General features: G+C 48.8%; 9 protein-coding genes across 9 annotated transcripts; 5 read left to right on the forward strand and 4 right to left on the reverse strand.

Moving 5' to 3' along the window:
- Positions 1–3: 3 nt before the first annotated feature.
- Positions 4–633, forward strand: NUU61_003519 (uncharacterized protein; the record flags this gene model as incomplete). Its single annotated transcript, XM_056654101.1, has 2 exons — positions 4–42; positions 199–633. 2 exons carry the CDS (start codon positions 4–6, stop codon positions 631–633), a joined length of 474 nt encoding a protein of 157 aa, XP_056512128.1.
- Positions 634–731: 98 nt separating this feature from the next.
- Positions 732–6,758, reverse strand: NUU61_003520 (RNA helicase SLH1; the record flags this gene model as incomplete). The annotated part of the gene is made up of 1 exon (XM_056654102.1): positions 732–6,758. The coding sequence occupies one exon, from the start codon at positions 6,756–6,758 to the stop codon at positions 732–734; it is 6,027 nt and encodes a 2,008-aa protein (XP_056512129.1).
- A 396-nt stretch (positions 6,759–7,154) lies between these two features.
- NUU61_003521 (palmitoyltransferase YKT6) lies at positions 7,155–8,136 on the forward strand (the record flags this gene model as incomplete). Its single annotated transcript, XM_056654103.1, has 6 exons — positions 7,155–7,175; positions 7,249–7,307; positions 7,371–7,394; positions 7,456–7,825; positions 7,951–8,043; positions 8,101–8,136. 6 exons carry the CDS (start codon positions 7,155–7,157, stop codon positions 8,134–8,136), a joined length of 603 nt encoding a protein of 200 aa, XP_056512130.1.
- A 2,300-nt stretch (positions 8,137–10,436) lies between these two features.
- On the forward strand, positions 10,437–10,986 carry NUU61_003522 (uncharacterized protein; the record flags this gene model as incomplete). The annotated part of the gene is made up of 2 exons (XM_056654104.1): positions 10,437–10,645; positions 10,728–10,986. 2 exons carry the CDS (start codon positions 10,437–10,439, stop codon positions 10,984–10,986), a joined length of 468 nt encoding a protein of 155 aa, XP_056512131.1.
- Positions 10,987–12,850: 1,864 nt separating this feature from the next.
- On the forward strand, positions 12,851–14,032 carry NUU61_003523 (cupin domain-containing protein; the record flags this gene model as incomplete). Its single annotated transcript, XM_056654105.1, has 3 exons — positions 12,851–12,876; positions 12,937–13,293; positions 13,597–14,032. 3 exons carry the CDS (start codon positions 12,851–12,853, stop codon positions 14,030–14,032), a joined length of 819 nt encoding a protein of 272 aa, XP_056512132.1.
- Positions 14,033–15,309: 1,277 nt separating this feature from the next.
- On the reverse strand, positions 15,310–16,025 carry NUU61_003524 (uncharacterized protein; the record flags this gene model as incomplete). Its single annotated transcript, XM_056654106.1, has 2 exons — positions 15,310–15,543; positions 15,711–16,025. The coding sequence occupies 2 exons, from the start codon at positions 16,023–16,025 to the stop codon at positions 15,310–15,312; spliced, it is 549 nt and encodes a 182-aa protein (XP_056512133.1).
- Positions 16,026–16,429: 404 nt separating this feature from the next.
- On the reverse strand, positions 16,430–17,896 carry NUU61_003525 (uncharacterized protein; the record flags this gene model as incomplete). The annotated part of the gene is made up of 1 exon (XM_056654107.1): positions 16,430–17,896. One exon carries the CDS (start codon positions 17,894–17,896, stop codon positions 16,430–16,432), a length of 1,467 nt encoding a protein of 488 aa, XP_056512134.1.
- Positions 17,897–19,122: 1,226 nt separating this feature from the next.
- On the forward strand, positions 19,123–20,237 carry NUU61_003526 (zinc-binding alcohol dehydrogenase family protein; the record flags this gene model as incomplete). Its single annotated transcript, XM_056654108.1, has 2 exons — positions 19,123–19,459; positions 19,534–20,237. The coding sequence occupies 2 exons, from the start codon at positions 19,123–19,125 to the stop codon at positions 20,235–20,237; spliced, it is 1,041 nt and encodes a 346-aa protein (XP_056512135.1).
- A 305-nt stretch (positions 20,238–20,542) lies between these two features.
- NUU61_003527 (uncharacterized protein) lies at positions 20,543–21,035 on the reverse strand (the record flags this gene model as incomplete). The annotated part of the gene is made up of 2 exons (XM_056654109.1): positions 20,543–20,892; positions 20,969–21,035. The coding sequence occupies 2 exons, from the start codon at positions 21,033–21,035 to the stop codon at positions 20,543–20,545; spliced, it is 417 nt and encodes a 138-aa protein (XP_056512136.1).
- Between the last annotated feature and the right edge of the window lie 368 nt (positions 21,036–21,403).

Below are 21,403 nucleotides of genomic sequence, written 5' to 3' on the forward strand. Positions count from 1 at the left end.
CCAATGGAGCCCGCAATCCAGTCCTCCGCCTACTCACCTCAAGTGAGGCCTCAGTATTTTAGATAATTAACACTTGCCAACATCGCCCGCCTCCCCACAGGCACAGAATATTACGTTGATGTTTCCTTCGGCGGCGACGGTCCAACAAGTCCACTTCCACTCATATCTGGCCCTGCAACACAAAATCTCGGCGTACAGGAAGTCCGCCTGATTCATTATGTGATGCGGAAACAGTCAAGACCCGAGCAGAAGGTGTGGATCTACCAGTACCGCAATGGCGCGGAAAAGCCGTGGAATTCTTTCTATAGTTTTGCGGAGCTGGAATTTTTCCAGGAGGATTTCGAGGTCATGAATCGGGTGAGGAGTTGGGATGCCCGGCATAAGAATGATGTCTGGGTGGTGAAGTTCCTGCGCAATGGAGAAACGAATGGTCTTCCTTTGACGGATGCGGAGATGAAAGCTCTCACGGAAACACAAACACGGACTGATGGCGTGTGTGTGGTTGGGAAGATTATGTTGGTGAATAACGTGGTCAAGTTGAACATGAGTGGGCGCACTCGCATGATTGACGCATTTGAGACAGAGGAGAGGAGGATGGAAGCACTGAGACGGTGGTTTTCTATTGTGCTGTGAGATGGGTATGAAAGTAACTAGAAAAGAGATATATTCTAGATTGAATTATTTTTCATTTTTTATTTTTCATGAGGAGTTGGATGCATATCAGAGTGATATCAACTCTTGAGGGAAACACTGGACGACTCTGGCACAGACTGTGTCTGGGGTCCTGTGTTCAAAGCCACCTCCACATCCGACAAGTTCCACTGCATCCCAATGTATGAATCGCTGATGACTCTGACGTTGACCTGGGCGGTGCCACCCGTCGTGGCGGAGGGCAACTGCGAGAGCACAGATTCGGGGAATTTGACCGACGAGCGCACAGTGAGCGAACCACCCCCGTTCCTGTTTTGTTGATGAGCAGATCCACTTTGGCTGGAGCCAGCAATGGAATTGCCTTTGTTGTTGCCACGTTGCTTGGACATCGGAGGCCAGGACACCCGCTTTAATCCGAGTAGCTCGCCGTCTGTCCCATCCGGCAGCGCACTGCTTACAATTAGGAAGAAGCCTTCTGTCTGCGGCTTGGGGAACCGAGGAGCATAGATTCGGTAATCGGGGTTGGTGGCAGGGTTTCGCCGAGAGAGGGATACCATCATGCCCTTGGCCGAAGCATTTGCCACGGCGATAGTGAGATGAGGCAACTGTGAGGTAGCTCGAGTAAACTGAGGGGGCAGATGAAGCTTCTTGACAAAATCTGAGATCGACGCGGCGGGCTGCGACGAAAGCGCAACAAGGGAGCCCGGCAGAGCATGTTGGGGGTTTTCGACTTGGACACCTGGGAGAATAGATAGGGGGTGATCTTCAGGCCATCGGGCTGACTTAATGCACTGGAGCAAAGTCATCAGCATCTGGCACGCGGGCAGATACCCCAGCTCGGCCATGAGATCGATCGAAGCCTGGATAATACGGATGCCCTGGTCCAACACGGACGTCTGGTCACCAACGTAATCCGAAATGGGTAGATCTATCCGTGACATGTACGCCTGAAGCAACAAAAACGCCTTGACATGTGGGTCCCACATGGGCACATCGCCCATTGACTCGATGGAAAGGGGCAAATTCTGCGCGAGCTCGGCATTGATCAGATCCTCATTGTGCCGGACGGGCAGCTCATCGAATTCAGTTGCAGAGCACATCCAGCTTAGAACATCCTGGAAAGTAGGATCGCGCTTGGCGTGAGACATGAGGTAACGAATCGTCTTGTGCGACAGGTAGTAGTAACTCATGATTTTGCCGTAAGGTGTGGAGTCGACATTTCCAGTGGCAGAGTCCACCAGAACGCAAGAAGACTCTGCGAGATCATCGAGAGATTTGTCTACCAGCTCAATCATAAAGTCTTGAGCAACAGACTGCGCGGCCATTGTGTTCTGCTCCTCTGCAGATATCTCGAGTCCATAGTATGACGGATTCTTGTGAAGCCGACGGAAGAAAAATGTCCACGTCAAGTAGTCCAGCGCATCTTGCTTGGTAGAGATGGTCCCAGCAGAGACTTCGGCGCCCAGATGGTTATCAAGAACCTTGTGCAATGTCGATTCAACTGGGAAGCCAGTGTGAAGGAAGTGCTTGTAGAACGCCTTTTTCGCGTCTTGGGTGAAGATTCGAGCAATACCGGAATTGTCGAATTGAGGACGTCCGGCACGACCAAGCATCTGCAGAACATCCGTCAAGTCCATGTCTCGATAGCCCTCGATCTTGGCGTCGAAGAACTGCGTTCCTTTAACCACCACCAGATGGGCGGGCAAGTTCACACCCCAAGCGAGTGTGCTGGTGGCCACCAAGATCTGGATCTTGTTGTTTGCAAAGAGCTCTTCCGCTAGTTGCCGGTCTGACTCGACCAGCCCAGCATGATGCAAGCCTATCCCAAAGCTCAAGGCTTCCCTCAAGGCATCGTCTTTGACTCGAGCGAGGTTGAGATCCAAGTCGTCTTCTGACATCCGGACAAAACGACGTGGGTTATCTTCCATGCCACAGTAATTGATCAAGTCCTTGGCGGTCAAGCGGGTCTGCCTCCGGGAAGCGACGAAGACAATCACTGGCTTTTCGGGTGAATGATTCTTGATCACAAGGAAAGTTGGTCGATTCATAGACTGCATCAATGGGCAGAAACCACGCTGTTCAGGGAACCCATCGATGAAAATTTCCAGAGGGACGGGTCGGACAGAATGTCGGAAGTTAAACAGGCCTTCTTTGACCCCGAGCCAATTCGCAAGATCAGTGGCGTTGGCACAGGCGGTGGACATGCCCATCAGGCGAACAGATCCCTTGGACTGAGAAGCGATATAGTTCATACGAGACACAATGATTTCCAGAATTGGTCCACGGTCCCCGCCGAGCAAATGAATCTCGTCAATAATGACCAAACTAACTTTTCGCACGTAGTCTCGGGTTTGCCAACTACGAGAGATACCGTCCCATTTCTCGGGCGTCGTGATGATGATATCGGCGTGGCGGATCGTGCGGGTGTCAGGGGTGTTATCACCAGTAAGTTCGACCAACTTCAAACCCATGGGACCCGTCAGGCGCTTTCGCCAGTCTTGCACCCGCTCACGAACAAGAGCCTTCATGGGCGCAATATAGACGACCTTTGAACCGGGCTTCTCGCGGAATGCCCACCACATGGCGAGCTCAGCCGCCACGGTTTTTCCACTGCCGGTCGGGGATCCAAGAAGAACATTAGCTGGCGTGTGGTACAGAAGGTGGAAGATCTGCGTTTGCATCGGGTTGAAGAACTGAAAGCGCTGTCCGTAGAGCTCTTCGAGAGCTGGGTTCTTAAGGGCGTCTACTGGAAGCGGCTGCAGATTGAGAAGATCGGTGTAAACACTTTCTGTGTCAGGACGAATCAAGTGCTGAAATGAAATTGGGCTGACAGTCTCTGCGCCGAGCCAGCGATCAGATATCAACCGAACATAGATCTGACTAGGCAGCGGGTCGGAAAGAGGGATGGTAAAGTTGAGCTCGTGGTCGTCGTAGAGCTTCTTCCGACCGAGAATGAAATACTCGTGATGGTAAATCTCAGAAGTTTCTGAATTCTCGACCCAGACCCAGAATGATTCGGACCCTCCGTGGTGCCGATCATTCCAACTGAACTCAGGGTAGATGGGGAGGCGAATGCGAAGGACATCCCGATTCAGCGGGGCTATTTCAGCCTCTACACTGAGAGTGGGAAAGTTATCTAAGAGCTTTGAAAGCGTCTTGCCCATCCGATGATTGTGGACAAGTTGGCCAATTTCGGTTGGTTCCATCTCTCGCATTGACTCAATGGAGGAAGAAGGAAGCCTTTCATCTAGGTTCCTAAGAACTGGCTGCGGCAGATCAAACTGATGGAAAGGATGGTCAAAAGGCCACATTTGCTTCTCAATGGATTTGCACAGCGACAAAAGCACTTGGCATTGGTAGCCCCATCGTCGATTCAATGCAATCATGAAGATGGCGCGGCAAATACGGGCCGCATTCTGTGCAACATATCCCATGTCCGAGACCAAAGCGAAGTCTTCGAGCTTTGCACGAGAGATGTAGGATTGAAGCAAGATATTCGTTTTGGCATGCGGCGAGTCATTGCCCCCTTCCACCTCAGTCTGTGCAACTTCGTCTCGCAGTCGCTGCAACTCCTTTGATTCATTATCGCGGGATTGAATATTGTCAAATTCGCCGCTCATGCTGATCATCTTGAGAACATCCGCTTCGCTTGCTTGGGGACGCATCATCTCATTGAAGATCTCGATGCTAGGCTGGAGAACATAATATTGGCTGGCAATCCGACCGACATCTTTGGCCCTGAGATCTTCGGTTTTCTCATTGAAAATGATCATCTGGCTCTTTTGGAGGACTCGAGCCGCTTGGATGATCAGTTGTCGACGCCTCTGGACAAGCATTGGGTCGTCCCGTAGCTCGGCAAATTCAATCCCATAATTGCGAGGTTCTCGTTTCATCCGCACAAAAAGGTAGGAGTACCCGAGCCACTGCACTGCTTCGGGGACAGACGTGACGGTGCCAAGCGAGATCTCGGCATTCAAGTTGTCCACGAGCCGACCAGAGAATCGAGACTCAATTGGCTGCTGCGCAGTCACGGCAGACAAATAATGATGCAGCTTGTCGTGGGTAGTGCAAATGAAACCAATACCAGTATCCTGGAATTGGGGACGACCCGCACGGCCGAAAATCTGCATCACATCGAGAATACTCAGGTCAATGAATTTACCTTCCTGCGGATTATACAGCTGGGTGCCTTTGATGATAACTGCAGCGGCGGGCAGATTGACACCCCACGCAAGGGTAGCAGTACAGCACAGGACCTTGATCAAGCCCTCGGAGAACATCCGCTCCGTGAGATTGCGGTCACTGCGACTCATCCCAGCATGATGTGTCCCAAACCCACTGGCAAACAGGTCTCGGAGCTCGCGTGCGCGAGCATGTTTCATATCGCGGAGGGCGGAGGAATAGTTCTCATGATCATGGCAGCTAAACAAGTCCTCACATCCATCTTCGGCTGCCATCTGCCGCAACATTCGAGCGGTCATAACCGTATCCTTGCGTGAATGAACAAAGACCATAATCTGGTGGTCCTGTTCAAGCATTTCGCGAACTTTTTCAAATGCAACAGCATCGAGGTTTTCGCGAGACTGTTTGGATCCAGGCTTTCCTTTTACGCCAAGGAAATGCTGCTCCAGGGGGACTGGTCTGAACGAGGAGTCGAAGAAAAACAACCCAGCCATTTTGTTCACTTTTAAGAAGTCGGCGACGTCGACGTAGTTGGGCAAAGTGGCCGACAGGCCGACAATACGAATCAAAGACTGTGTGCTTTCGACCTGGCGCTGTGTACGGGCAACCAAGGACTCAATCACTGCACCCCGTTCATCGTGTAGCATGTGCACTTCATCAATGATTAGCAGCCGAACCTTTTGGACTAGCTCCGTGTCTCCGGTGCTTTTCCGGGTCACCACGTCCCATTTCTCAGGGGTAGTGACAATGATTTGAGTGTCGACAATCTCGCGCTTGGTCAACTGCATATCGCCAGTGAGCTCGCGAACTTGAATCCCTAGCCAGGCCAAGCGTTTGCCGAGCTTTTCGGTAACTTCGGCGGCCAAAGCCTTCATTGGGGCCACATAAACAATCTTGAAATCTTCGACTTGAACAGCAAACTCGGTCGCATCTGGCTCTTCCAGAGGATTGGGCACCGTGTTCTTCCCGACAGCATTCAAAACTGTAAGCATGGCTGCATCAGTCTTACCCGCGCCGGTGGGAGCACAAATGAGCATGTTCTCATTGGTTTTGTAGGCAACATCATAGAGCAAGCTTTGCATCCGATTCAAGGTTTTGTAACCTTTGAATGTGCCTCGGCAAAGACCATCCAAGCGGGCGATCTCGACCAGCTTCTGGTCCTTTGCCAACGTCCCGACCTTCGACGCGGGAATCTCAAATTCTGTATACTTGGGTTCTTCGACCTGTTTACTACCAAGCGGCAGTCCGTACTTCTTACCCCCGGCAGCCAGGAGGTTCCGTGAGTCGTGCATCTTGAAGACATGGGGATAAACTGGCTCTGATCTCGTCTGTGCCGCCATCAAAGGCGCAGTCTTGTGTTCGTAATCGTGCTGTCGCAACGCCAGCTCTCTCTCTGCACGAGTTTGAAGCATGCCTCCCATGAGCCCATCTGTCTGCGGCCCGCCCCGCGTTGGTTTATCCGACAAAATCTCTGCCCGGTGAGCGATCAACTCAATGACGAGATCTAAATCGTCAAATCCAACGATTTCAGCCAGGGACATCTGTAGCTCGTCGTCTTGGATATCGGTGGCTAAAGCGGCAATGATTTGCTGGGCCAGTTCACCTGCGTCCATGCTCGAATTGCGAACTGCCAGGTCCATACATTTGTCTTGCAGCCATGATCGGCCATAGAGGGATGCCTGTGGGAGGGGAACCCCATTCAACTCGTCCAAATCATCAGACGTTTCATCATCCGAACTAATAACATCCCATACATCATCAACCGTTCCTGGGGAAGAATAGTCATCGTCGAGGTCCAGGTCGATATCGCTCCCGTAGCTAATTGACTCATGGGGCTCTTTGGGGAGCTTCAAATCAGCAATGGCCTGGCGCATGACGGCTAGTTGCGACAACCATTGCGACTCCGTGGCCGCGATATTCTCCATGGCGAGAAACCCTCCTGCGTGGTGCCAGTGATATGATGCTGATGAGCAAAAAGAAGAGGGGAGTTGGCCCAATACAGGCATAGGGCACTTTAGCAGGGCTCCCCGCGGCGGTCGGCTGAGTGAGGCGGTGTGTTAGTTCTGCCTTAGGTGCACGTGCGGAGGGTCCATCCGTGGACGGGTGCCATCATTGCTATCGTCAGGAGACGATCTCAGACTTGCTGCTCCGACCGCTTTGCCACAGGTGTTGGGCAGGTGACATTTCTGAGGAATCATCACTTCTTTTCGTCGACAAGCTAGAGGACTTCCACTCCATACCCCCGATATCCTAGATCGTCTTCAGGTCATCGGTCACCGCTATCTTTGTCTCTGTGTGAACAGCTTATTTGATCCGCCACCATGAAGATTTTCTATATGGGCGTACGTTCCATGCGTCACCCGTGGGCTGCCGATAGGGCCCTCGATTTGAAACTAACGTCGGACTTCTTTTTAGGTTCTTCGGAACGACACTGAACCCGCCCTTCAGCTATGCGGGGAGAAGGAGCTCAGCAGGTACGTGTAAACGGAGTGGCTCAACCAGTCCCACCACTTGGCTCAGATGCTGATATCGTATAGCTTTTCGCGCTTCACTCGTCAAAAGTATGTCAAATACCTTTCCCAACCGGAGGGCCGAATGATGTTAACCGCGCTGGGGTATTAGTTACGAGGAGTTCCTGATGCTGTTTTGCCGCACGGTTGCGGAACGTACGAAGCCCGGACAACGACAGGATATTGAGGAGAAGGCCTACACATTCCACGCCTACGCCCGGACAGAGGGTGTTGCCGGTGTCATCGTGACGGACGGTGACTACCCCGCGCTGGTGGCCCACCAACTCCTTTCCAAGATTGTCGACGAGTTTCTTGCCAAGCATCCACGCACCTCTTTTTCTGATCCGGCCCTACGCGAGAACGCGTGCCCCCTGCCCCAGCTCAAAGACTACATCACCAAATACCAGGACCCCAGTCAGGCGGACAGCATCATGAAGATCCAACAGGAGCTCGACGAGACCAAGATTGTCCTGCACAAGACGGTATGTCATATATTTAGACTTGATGGTACCAGTCCATGCATTCTGGTTCCCCCACTGGTCTTCTTGGCTGGGCAGCCGAGCTCTTTGGTGAACCCGATTTTTGACATGTGACTAACGTTATGCAGATCGAGAGTGTACTGGAACGTGGCGAGAAGATTGATTCACTGGTTCAAAAAAGTGATGGACTGTCGGCGCAGAGTAAGATGTTCTATACCCAGGTAAGGCAACCCAGAAATTACTACTTTGGGGCAATGTGCTAAAATTGCCCCATTCAGGCCAAGAAGCAAAACTCTTGCTGCGTTGTGATGTAGGCTGCGATTTACCGGACTGTAACTCGATTGTGACTATTTTATGTTGGAATTGCCTTACTCATGTAATCGACCTCGAACTATGGATGCATGATATTCTTATCCTAGTTTTCTTGAACTCCTTGTTGGCCATCCTTTCTGCACCAATGTCTCTCGTTCGTTGGATGTACTGTGACTTCTATTCTTTTGCCGTTTCTCATGACTAGAGAATGTCTCTTCAATTGCTGCCAGCCTTTAGGCAGTGGATTTCAATCCTATCCATCAGTAGATATTCAATATATAGTACTGCGGGATAGGACCGGCCATTGCCTGGGTTATTTTGGAGTGAAGATGTCTCGAATTTAATCAATCTAATAACCTATTGCGTGTACTCGGGCAGGTCAAAAGTAATAAGGTAGGATCTGTCTTCTTGAACAAGCGAACAACTCATTGTCGAACAATTTCAAGGACCGACGATCATCCATCCACTCGCTCGACTCGGTAGAGCCGACCACTGTGTAAATCAGACTCCCATCTATCACTGCCAACCCCACTGTACACAAACACACGCTCACTAGGATCATACTTCCGTTTGATATCCAACAGCTCGTCATATTTCTGACCGTAGAAATCATGTTTCCACGTAGAGCTAAAGCAATTCGCGGAATTCATGTAGGCAACACCCTTAGGAACCCATTCTCCAAACAGGCTCCTTGGCTGTGTCAAACCACTCTATTGCCCCTGCTAACGCCTGGCTCGGGTCTTCAGTTGGACTGATAGAGGCGCCCCATGCCATTACCAGGGCATAAGCTGACCGCCCGGCTGGATGAACGCTGCCACGCCGTTTCTCGGGGACTTTGGCCGGGCCAGGTCCAGCCTCCCCGCGAAAATCCTTGAGAGGAATTTCGGCTTGGCGAATGTCCAAAAGTCATAGGAGGATGGCGGTATGATAGTGATATTCATGTTTCCTCCTTGAGGCCCTGATATGGGTTACCAGCTTGTTCAGGGTGTGGTTCATGCGTTCGGTCGTCGAATTCACGCTCTCCCGGGTCATTACCACCGCAGGGCCGGGAACAGTTCTTTTCAAGCCAGGAACATATTTGACAGCGATCTTCCCAGTTACCGAGTCCATAGTACCGGTAAGACGGGTTCCGTTGCTCGTGATGATGGTGGCTTGGTAGACTTGATCCGAACTGAGGCCGTGATGGTTAGATAGAAGCCCGTGGCCACCGTTCTACAGTTAACCATCTAGTCCCATTGTGATGTCCTCGCTTCCAACGACGGTTCTGTTGTTAGACTTGGAATTGCTCATGCGGACTGTATTCAAAACTTGAGAGGAGATCGGGGTGGAAAGATGTTCAGGGCGAATTGTAAACATACTCCGTCGATACCTCGACTTCTCTTTCGTCTGTCATAACCATCCAAGATTAGATTTGATGGTATTTACCCCGGTAGGCTAGTCAACATTTTACAATTTTGGAATATGCACTTCAGACCTTGATCTTCGATGTCGAATTGCATGACCGGATCCGTTGATTCCCTACCCAGCTATATTATAATTTGCCTCGCCCTTATAATTAGCTTAAAATGCATAGATAGCCTTTATCCTTTATCAGGCAACAGAAATAAAGTCTATTTCAACATAAAGGATTCGACGGATTCAACCTTTCTTTACTGCCACCTAATTACGCAACTGATACTACATCTCACCCTCATACCTTCTTTCCCATGAGATTTACGGCGACACATCACATTGCGTGGCCTCTCTCCGCCGTGCGCCCATTCAAAAATGAATTAATCCAAGAGAGAGAAAAAAGAGCCGAGAACTGGACAGGAGCCGGATGAAGTGAGATGCGTGAATCGTGAATCCGAATCACTTCATTTCCTGCAACTGCTATTGATCTAGTTTCTATTCTTGTGGTCTGGCTTTCAGGGACAAGTAGTTACTTTGCAGACCGCTATTCTCTTGGCTCATATACCACAGGGCTGCCAAGGCCGGGCGCCCAATGCCGAGCCATAGAGACCAATTATCGCTACCCTAAGGCGTGCAATTCTTGTTCGGGGTTTTCCTAAGACACGAACTGTGGGCCTTATTTCCTGGACATCGGAGGCCACGTTAGGTGTCTAACTTCTTTCGACCCTAGAATTCGTTTCCCAGCAACCTCAATGTTACCAAACACTAATAGCTATTCATAGCTCCGATCTTACGTCTCGGCTTCCGGCGTCCAGCACAGCAGCTGAGTCTTACTAGGTATAAAAAGGGTCAAAGACCCCTCCGATGCATTATCCAGAATCATCAACAGATCCATTATCATTCCAACAAAATGAAGACTGCCGCAATCACCACTTTCATTCTGGCAACCACCGGCACCACCCTCGCCGCTCCGAGCATGGAGAAGCGCGCCTTGCAGCCATTCCGAATCTCTACTCTCAGAGCCGCTCTTTACAACAAGGAGCACCCGGAGAGAACTCGCATTATCTTCGGTCTGAGTGACCCCAATCACAAATTTGGTACTACTTGCACGGCGGATTGGTATGTTCACATTCTCCATCTAATCCCCACCAGGCTCTAGAGAGCCCCTTAGCAGGGTATGAACATACTAACGATTAAACAGGACCTCCGGAATGGGAGGAGATAACAAGTTCAACTGCTCGAGCACGGACTACCGCTTCAGTTTCCCGAACGGAATCAACGATATCCAGAAGTTTGACTTGAGTGTCGCTCATGTCGATGGAATTGAATCTTCGGCCGGGAAGACCTCTGTTCATGGTGATTCTTGGAAGTGCAAGACTGTTTCGATCCCGGAGAACGATCCTGCAGAGAAGTGTGAGTGGGATGGTACTCTTGAAGTTAAGGTCACACTGTCGACTTGAATGACGTTCTATCTCGTCAAACAAATAGGGGTGGGGGAAGGTAAAGAATGAGAATAGGGGAGGCAAAGGTGTAGTTTGTTGGGTTTGATTGTGTATTCCGGGTAGACATCCCTTACATACTGAGAATATATCGGCCAATACTTTCCTTATATAATCTTCGTATATTCTTGAGCTCTAGAATGTTTCGTTCTAAGCAGTGCGCGATTTTACGCCCAAAAGCAGACCAGCAATAGGGTGATAAACGTGAAGGAATCTTCACTAAAAGGTCTCTGTAACAACCTCTCGATGGCGAATCGATCGCTTGCCTAGTTCTTACTGATACACTAAGCAGGTGCAGTAACTGGAGCATAAACAGTTCAGATGCCCGATTCATACTCTACTTCCGGAGGTAGGTTTCATCAAATAAGTCGAAAGGTTAACATTCACTATTGATTTCATAGAGAAGTAAAGATCAAAGCTATACAGGATCTGAGGAATACGGCGAGGGGCTGCAGTAAATGAATTTATCCAGTATTGATATGGACACCATATTCCATCGATTCTGTAAACAAATTCTCAAACAAAATGGCACAATTAACCCTTAAACAATGTAAAACGAATGAATACATTCTCATTTTTTTCCCAAGCTATTAGTCACAATCTATCTCATGAAGTGAGACTGCGCTTTCTTTTTTCAAAATTCCACTAATTATTGGATTATTCAATGGGTGGTTTAAGATAGCTCCCCTCGAGAGAAGGCCGGCATTTCAGGATGTTAGACCAATCTCAGGACAATATTGATGTAGCAAAAGTCCTGCAAGGCCTTCTAGAATAGACGAGACGGTAGATCAACATAAGCGGCAAGTCGATTGATGACATCGCCTGGCCTCATATTCCAGCTGGCTCGGAGCATATGCTAGATGGCATTGTTCACCTGTAAAGCAAGAAAAGTTGAGACTACGAGCAATCCGCATTTGCGAGCCATGCATTATGCAGTGAGAAGCTACCGCGATGACCTTTACCTTTATATCAACAGTCGAGCCCCCAAAAAAGGTAAACTAAGGGAGGATTTGAGTAGGCCAATATTCCAAGACTAAATTTGACCAAATAATTTCATATATATTGAACAAATGTCTTGCAATGGTAGAATAGAACTAATTGACTGTTTAGGATCCGTCGTCATAAATATATAAGGCCTTGCATACATTGATTGTAGAGGCTCAGTGGCCTATGACGTACAAGAGTGCTTGGTGGTTCACGGATCAGGAAGATATTGTGGTTTAGGCTATCTATGCCACTACCAGGTTACTATGACAGGGTAATAGAGAATTCTCGAAGAAGATTCTACAATTGCCAGTGTGATTCATATTTGAGATCCTACTTTTAATGTTAATTTTTGGTTGGTTTAGATAAAAAGTGGCCCCGAGTCTTTCGTGATGTTTTGGTGATATTCTTTTATCCAACTTTTCCTTCCAAGCTCTGGAGAAACGACATAGGGGCCGCGCAATATGTGGCCGTAGATCTTCTGTATTGCATACTTCGACGTGAGGCTATTCCGGGCATCAAGCAATAGCCTATCGATAGGCTATTGATGGGCTGTCCGGACCTACTCCCAAGCCTGACGACACGATGTTAGCACTCGATCAACAACATTTCGACATGGTCATTTAGCCTATCCTGATGCCAACCCAATGGTCTGGTCCTTCTGTGACCCTTCTGTATTGCGGACAATAATTGTTCCACAAGCAGCCCCGACGTTGCATCGAGGTATAAATATGCCCACCTTGGAACACACAACAGACTAAAGAACCATCTTGCTATTATCCCGGATCTTCAACATTACAATTCCAAAGACATTGGACTTTCCATCTCCTCGAGCCCCAAAATGGAAGAACCAACCTACGACCCGAGGTAAGCATCGACCATCAGCAAAAGCCCCACTACTCCAAACATGCTTACGCCCACAAAAAGCCGACCGATGCCATCCATCGACATCGTCTACCAATACCGACTCGTCAACTGCCCCGGAAAAAGCATTGTCGGTCTGCGCATCGAATTCCCGCCCAATGGCTCGACGCCACCACACCGACACGGCGGCGCCTCGGTCTCCGCGTACGTCATCGGCGGCTCCGTGTTGAATAAGATGAACAATGATCCGATGAAGGTGATCAAGCCAGGTGGGACTTGGTACGAGGCGCCCGGGTGCCATCATCGCATCAGTGACAATGCGAGCGAGACTGCCCCGGCGACTCTGATGGCCAACATGGTTTTGGACACGGATGTCTTGGAGCGGGATGGAATGGCTGCGCTCATTCAGATCGATGAGGAGTATAGGAAATAAAGGGATAGACTTGTTTGAGACTGGGGTGTATAGAGCTGAGAAGGGTGTGAATATAGGATATTGTTTTGGGTCATCTTATTTCTCTTGGCTTATTTCCCTATGTCATAAAACCAACTGGGGCGTCTCTTCGGGGATGCCCGGAACATGAGTATCTGACAACTCATTAGCCTCAACCACCCACATCCCTCTTTGGCAGCTGTTGAAAGATGGACGAAAAGTGGTGATATATTGCCTTGCTCTCAGCTCTGCTATCCTGCTTTATGGTTACGACCTGGTCATTGTGGGAACAGATACACCGTGGAGATCCATCGACCTTTATCATCGCTGAACTATAGTCCTATCGAAGCGGTATCACGCTGTTCGCCTCGTGCATCCTCGGAGGGCTTGAGCAGCAGCAACATCGCAGATCGCCAGCTGCATACGGCAAAATGTCTGTCGGATATCGACCACCTGGACCAGTTGTTGACCCTGCCGACGAATATTCAGGCTTATTCACCATTTATCATCTTAATGATTACGAATGTCACCATCGCTCATCTCTCGGCATGTCGATTTGTGTACGGGGGCGAGAAGGTTGCCACTAGCCGCGAGAAGATCCGTCTGACTATGGGCACTTTGAAACGTCTCAGCGAGTACTGCGTTCTGGGGAACGGGCCTATCGCGAGATCGGTATTATCGCCTGGGAGATACTTTGCCTCGTCAATGAAAATCCTCCAGCCGGTGTAGCGATGCACGTCTCGGGCAGAACACTCGCCCTTGGAACTACCATTTTTGGAACCACTCCCCGATGGAAACACTGACTTTTGCTCGTTTTGGTCGGAAGGGGCATTTTCCACAAATTCATCACTCGATTTAACTTGGGTGTTGGTCATGGTAAAAGCAGTGTCGAAGGTAGAAACACAGAATCGAGTCAATAGCACAGAACCATCCGGAGGTCGTCCTTTTATGCACAGATAACAACCATGAGGGAGGAAATCCGAGGCATCTTGGTTAAGTACGTGTGTACTCCGCCGACAACCATGTTGCATTAAAGTCAACACAAAAGTATCTCCGAATCGAGTGTCGCCCCAGGGCACTGTAAGCAGCAGGGACTTTTGATAATCCTGCTAATCAACAGGAAAATAATGGCTCACCCCGCACAAATGCCAAGTGATCGCCTGCTGTAGCTGGGTTCATGACTAGGTGTAACCAAAAGGCTAATAATAAGCATACTATATTTATGCAGCTATGATGATTTTAAAAAAAGAGGTTCCTTGTAAATAGATACCTACAAGGTGAAGGCTGCAGATCTAGTTAAAGTGTAGACATCTTGCCATAGGCAATGAGAGGACAGTCAAATAATGATGACGAGGGTGTATTATTCTTGGCTTACGGGAGAATTATGCACACTTATGTGCAGTTTGGGGCACGTCTTTTACGCGAGTCATTGACTGTAGATCCTTAGGTCCAAACTGAGTTGAGGCAAGTCAGAGCAAACATATTTGCAAAAGAATAAGGATAGCTGTGAAAATACATTTTATGTTTTTAATGAGAACATTCATATAGTCTACTGTATAGTGGTGTCCTTTTTAATTGATGGTAGTACAGAGATTGGGCTAGAAGAGCGAGTAGGGGCATGACTATTACGAGAGAATGCTATGGGTCTCGGTAGTTACGAACCGAGGCATTCCTTTTCTAGAACAACTGCCGAAGTGTAGTCATTCCATTTCGTATGTCGAACTTTCTGCCTAGCTGCTGATGAGTTACTAGTCATATTTCTGAAACCCTCCCTCAATGTACTGCACTTATTAATAGTAATCATCAGAAAGATATTCCTCTCTGGTGTAGTATCTTTATCAAGAGTAGTTCAGTTCAATTGTGCAATATCGTTTCATTATTCAGAGATATTTGATAGTAGGCGCTCTGAGAAGACATCAAACGCCGCCAAGATCAAAGTAAGCAATAACCTATTCAAAACAAAATGAACAGTTCTTTCTACAGGTCTACAAGCCAGGGTGCTGCATTCATGGCTTGTTTTCCTCCACATTGCCACCTTCACTCCACTTGGGGTAGAGATCCTCTGGCAGCAACCTTTTCCAGTACCCCCTCATAACCACCAGTCTGGCCTTGCTGGGCTTCTTCTGAGACGAACCAAGTGCTGTATCAACGTATCCATCCGTTTCATGCTGCACAAGGAACTTGAGACCGCTGAAGGAGTATGACACAATTATGTGGTGTCCAATGCTGTTGGGGATGTGCTAGGTGGTGTACGCCGTCTCAAATTCGTGATCAAAGCCTCTGTACTGGTTTGGCCAGATTTAATCGTAGTCAATCATGCCCGATCGACAGAAAATGGCAGTCTTATTCGCGAGTTCAGCTTTAAAGGTAACTCTTTGCATTTTTCTTTTTCATGACATGGCTTCACAAAGGCAAGAAGCTGGCGCAGAATGTGTCTGTCGGTGACAATATTCACAGTGCGGATATCGAATGAGGGATCGGTGAGGCATAGTGCCTGGAACAGAGATTCCAGCGGGCTAGCAGGCTGGCGAGCAGAGTTTTCAGCAATGTAAAACAACCCACAATCTTGCTGGAGCTGTCGAGGAATGTCGGAAGGGGACCATCGAGGTGGGCATCCCGGCACGACAATGGTGGGCGTAGGGGCCTCGATCCAGTTGTAGGAGGCTAGGTGCTTCACGTCCGTGATTTTCGCTGCAGCCGCCTCGACTTTCTCGAGATCCAACTGAGAGAACTCGGTGATTTAGTTAGACAGCATGGTTGGAAGTAGAATTAAAAGGAGACAATTTAAATGCACCGTGGAGAGCCCAGTGGTCTTCGATGAAGCAGGAGGTACATCAAAAAACAGATCGTTAAAGATGGAGAGATGGATGAAAAGGAGATAGGGCAAGAGATGGGAGGGAGCAAGGCTTGTCACAAACAGGAAGCTCTTTTATAGCTTCAGTTATCGATTGTGGCGCGTGATCACGTATTTTGAGAACTTGCTTTCATCTACAGACGCGTTGGCATCACACATATATCCATGACCCAATTTGGCTAGACGAAGGAACAGCCTTGAGGTACATGGCTTTCTTTCTTACAGAGGGCGAGAGTTGATATAGCAATGATAGATCTTCTTCATGGCCTTTTCTAGGTTTCGGCAGCATCGTCCCTCGATTCTATTATTGTAATAGTCTCGGTTCCAGCCTGCACATCCCTCCTCCTTTCCAAGTCTGCCAATTGCTGGCTGAGCTGCAATATGTTCTGATCGAGCTCGGCCGACGAGGCGAGACGATACCTCAGCGTCAATATTGCCGCTGAAGTAAGAAGTAATCCGATAGAAACCAAGTATGACCACTGACCAACTTGTTGTGGGTGTTCCTGGGACGGGCCATCATTGTAAATGCACCACTCAACCCAGGCCACAAAGGCAATGATGGTGAATGGGCTGATGATCATGCTAAACAGCAATCCAAAGAGAATTGCCACATCTCCAAGCACATGTAAGGATGCCTTGAGGAATCGAAGGCTGAGGATTTGCCGTATCTTCCGCCAAGCAGCATGCTTGCTGCTCGAGCAATCCCCCTCACTTTTTCTCGATTGAGATCTTTGAGAATCCACCAGAGCGCTGTGAATCTCCTCTTTGAAGCTCCTCCATATCTTCTTTCTTTCTTTCCAAATGACCATAATCTGAGCGGATGGGATGCGTGACCGGTAAGGCAGGAACCGGAAGGTCAAAAGCAGGCAATTCAATATGACACAGAGAATGATGAGGCTGTAGATGTACCGCTTCGAGTAAAGCACCCTGTCCCAAAACTTGTGGGAATGGGCGATTTCCGAGCCTCGTGTCGCAACCCGCATATGCAACGAGGTTGGCTGTCGCAGGATCTGGCTCGAGTTGAAGCAAGGACTGTAGCAGATATCGCCGATCTGGCCCCACAGTGTGATATTGGAGAAGGTCTGCCAAACACTATCATTCCATGTGGAAATCCTCCACGAAGCTTGCCAACCATCGCTCGATATTTCGTCCAGGGGCGGAAGGTCGGGATAGCAGAACATGTACTGGGTTGGGACTTTAGTGTTGTAGGAGCCATATACCAGTGCGCATATCGACCCCGCTAGCATCAAGATATTCCAGAGAGAAAACAAGATATTCCTCAAGATATTCCTGGCCCGGTCATGCGTTAAGATGCGAGACCAGCACTGTAAAGGCAGGAAAACCAGGTAGCCTGTGACCACAATGGCAAGGACGGCATCGGAATCTAGCTCTAGGGCTCCAGGCTGAACCATCAGTCTGGTTGTCTCGGTAATGAGTTCAGGGAAATTGTGCCATAAACTTGTATTACTGGACAAGTATGGGATAGTGACTGGTCCCGGAGCTTCCATTTTTGCCGGACTAGCGACCAGGATGAATGCTTGGAACGCAGCGGTTCCTGCATATGTTGCTGCTGCGCCCAGGAACACGTTGGCAAGCCATCCTGTCCAGCGTGTCACACAACTTGCCAGAAGGAGCGCGTAGAAAAGATATCTTGGACAGGAGTTGTAGATTGTGCTAATAGGGTAGTAGCACACTGCTTCTTGGGCGATGAACAGGGGGTCAGTGTTGGTGTTGTTCATTGAGAAAGTCAGGCATGGCTGATAGAAAAGCTGAACTTCCAAGGATGAAAGAACTCAGAGTTACAAATTCGCAATTCAAAAGTTTGACTGGTTTATCCAACTTCTGTCGGAGTATTAGGCTGCCTCGTTTACCGTAAGGTCCTGACGTCATGCATTTAGCGAGAACAAACAGCCGACTGAATCAATACCTCAATTCCACAGGACACATAGCCACGACCATAATTAAACCTTTATTCAACTGCATACGCATCAATTGTAACATGGCCCAGTCGGTAGGGGCGGGGAAGATCCTCGATAAACACCGTCCGATTGAGCCATCCGTAGGCACTTTTATCATTAAATAATGTTCGGGTGATTCATGTGAGTGAGGGGTTCGCGAGTAGCCTCACGTATTATCAAGTTAGGTGCCGAGGTGCCTATCAGGTTGCTTCTTTCTACTAGTGTTTTATACTCAACTGACTCATCTTCATAGCCTATTTTAGTAATTATTTTTTTCTTTATATCAGTTCTAGACTTAATCCCTTTTCTCCTCGTTTTTATTTTCATTTTTCTAGGACTACGCCTAGTTATTCAGAGACCTAGATCAATCATATAGAAACTCACAAGAAAGCTGAGCGGGTTAATTAAATAGATATATGATTTTAGATACACCATTCCTTCTCATAGAAATCATAATTAATAAAAATCTAGTCTAGTGAGGAGATTCATTTCACTGAGTTATTTTTTTATTAGAACGTGCTTCGTAGAGAGTGGATGCTAGTATATATCTTATCTGAAAAAGGTTATAGGGCCTGGTAGGTTAGGACATTGGCTATCCAAGCAAAGTAAACTAGTGTAAGTGATCCAACAAACATCAATTGGTTAAATATTGGATCTACTGTTGGGACTATGTAGATCGGATTATCAATCTAGCACGGCAAAGCGGCGGCCGGGGGCTTTTGGGCCCCGAGATGGCACCAAAATAGCATGCACCAATACCCCAGCCTTGTGCTTTCGCCAAATCACCCGAACTTTTGCAATCTCGCAACCACGCAAGCGCAACAAGAAGATCGGCGCCCATCATTAATAATTTATGTAATGGCGGCCCCGAAGGTGACCGAGACCTTACAAATCAAGCATCCGCACCTTGGAAAGTATGAAATGGCACATTCTCCACTCAGAGAAGCACCGCAACTCTATCAACCACCCATCAACTCAAGTGCAACATACCCACTTCCACCATCACCATGAAGGAAGCCGTTGTCGAAAAGACTGTCACCGTCACTCTTCGCGATGTGGAAATTCCTACGCCGCAGCCCGGCCAGGTCCTCATCCGGGTCGAGGTGTCCGGCACCAACCCTAAGGACTGGAAGGTGCCTAAGCTGTTTTCGGGCCCCACACTGAACCAGGGCGATGACATTGCGGGTTATGTTGAGGCTGTGGGTGACGGCGTGCTCACTTTCCGGAAGGGAGATAAGGTGGCTGCGTTTCACGAAATGATGTCCCTGCACGGTAGCTACGGCGAATATGCCATCTCCTGGGATTACTCAACGTTTCATCTTACAGATAAGACGATTTTTGAGGGTATTTCTACTTCTCTTCTCATCCATTTGTCTTGGCCTGGGAACTCCGGAATAGCAGCTAACCTATCATTGCAGAGGCCGCCACCATTCCTCTGGCTGCCATGACCGCCGCACTGGGGCTATATCAACGCCTCAGTCTGCCTCTGCCGTGGAACCCGACCGACACCCCGTCTCCGCTGGTCATTTACGGAGGAGCCACAGCAGTCGGCGCATTTGCAATCAAATTTGCCAAACTCTCAAACCTGCACCCGCTCATCGTGGTAGCAGGCAAGGGAATTCCGTTCGTGGAGACCTTGATTGACAAGGAAAAGGGGGACACAGTCATCGACTACCGCGAAGGCGAGGAAGCCGTGCGGGCAAAGATCCGCGCCGCATCTAATGGACGCCCAATCCACCACGCATACGATGCCGTCTCGGAGAAGGGCAGTCTCCAGAATATCAGTGCCGCATTGACGGTGCCCGCAGCTATCACCACCGTCCTGCCACCCAAGGAAACGGACTCGTTTCCAGAGGGAATTGAAGTCCGTCGCACGTATGTCGGAAGTGTTCACAAGCCGCCGACGGCATGGAAGAGCATCGAGGATAAAGAGTTCGCGGCAGCTTTCTTCCAGTTTATTGGGCGGGGTCTAGCTCAGGGCTGGTTCTCGGGGCATCCATATGAAGTGCGGGCGAATGGACTGAATGGACTTGAAGGGGCATTGAAGGATCTCGAGGCCGGGAAGGCATCAGCGGTGAAATATCTCGTGAGAATTGGAGAGACGGAGGGCGTGCAGCGTTAGCCATGGAGGGTGTTCAAGCGGCCTTAGTTTGTTCTGATTGAACGAGCACTTCAATTGATATATCACCACATCGGGAAGTGTATACTGGGGATGCAAAAGTATCATTGTAGAGCATGAAGCCTAGTTAGTTAACGTAATCCACAAGCGAGTGGCCCACCCCAAAACACGTAGTAAATGCAATTATATATCTCAACAACAATATATAAATGTTGAATAATATCATATATAAATCTCAGATGATGACTAAATGAACATAAACAGGTTGATCATGGGCCTAGGCCCATGGACAGTCAATAACACTAACCTCACCGAGTACAGCCTCCCAGAAAAACCCTATCAGGAGCCACACCCTTCTTCGCCGTGTCGGCCTTAGTAAGACAAGAATAATCCGATTTGCTCAAATCCTCTCCCAGCGATGGAGGGGTACCATCATTGTTGCACTTCTGCCGGTGCCATCCATCTTTCGTGAGCCAGCACCACAGACTGTTGGATTCGTTGTTTGGGTCCCAATCCCATTTTTCCATTTTTCCGTTCCAGACTTCCGACCAGACGGGCTTGTCGGTCTCTGAGCAGGATGACCACGCGAATCCTTCGGCGCTGCACCCAGGAGAAGAATGAGACTCTTCCCTTTTCTCGAGGACAGTGTCATTGGAGGCTAATATAATATATATAAAGAAAAAGAATTAGCGAATCAATCAATTATAGTCTCGGGGAGAAAGGGAACAACATACTGGGGATGCTAGCGGCAGTTGAGATTGTCGCAGCCCCGAGGAGGACGATAGTGGTATTGAACTTCATCGTAGAAGATAAAAAGAAAGGGGGCAAATGAATTCAACTTCTTGTGGTGTCTGTATGCCTAGGGGGACCGGAGCAGAAGGGAGGAAATTTTACGCCCTTTATACAATGACATATTATGTTTTCCAAGCAAGTGGGTTACCTAGAAATTACGTTGCTATCAATAGAAAATTACATATTAGAGGGTGATCACACAAAGATAACTAAACCACACCCTAAAAAAAGAAAAGGCTGTGTCTTTCAGGGATCTCAGAGCTATCTGGATATACGCGGTCTTTCAATGCGTATATAAGAGTTGTGGGGCGACTCGAGGACACACGGCTAGAGGGTTTGCGCTACAGGACCCGCAATAATCATGCAACCCATTTCTA

This window comes from Penicillium alfredii (assembly GCF_028826965.1).
Source record: "Penicillium alfredii strain IBT 34128 chromosome Unknown utg000005l_segment0_segment0, whole genome shotgun sequence".
NCBI lineage: Eukaryota > Fungi > Ascomycota > Eurotiomycetes > Eurotiales > Aspergillaceae > Penicillium > Penicillium alfredii.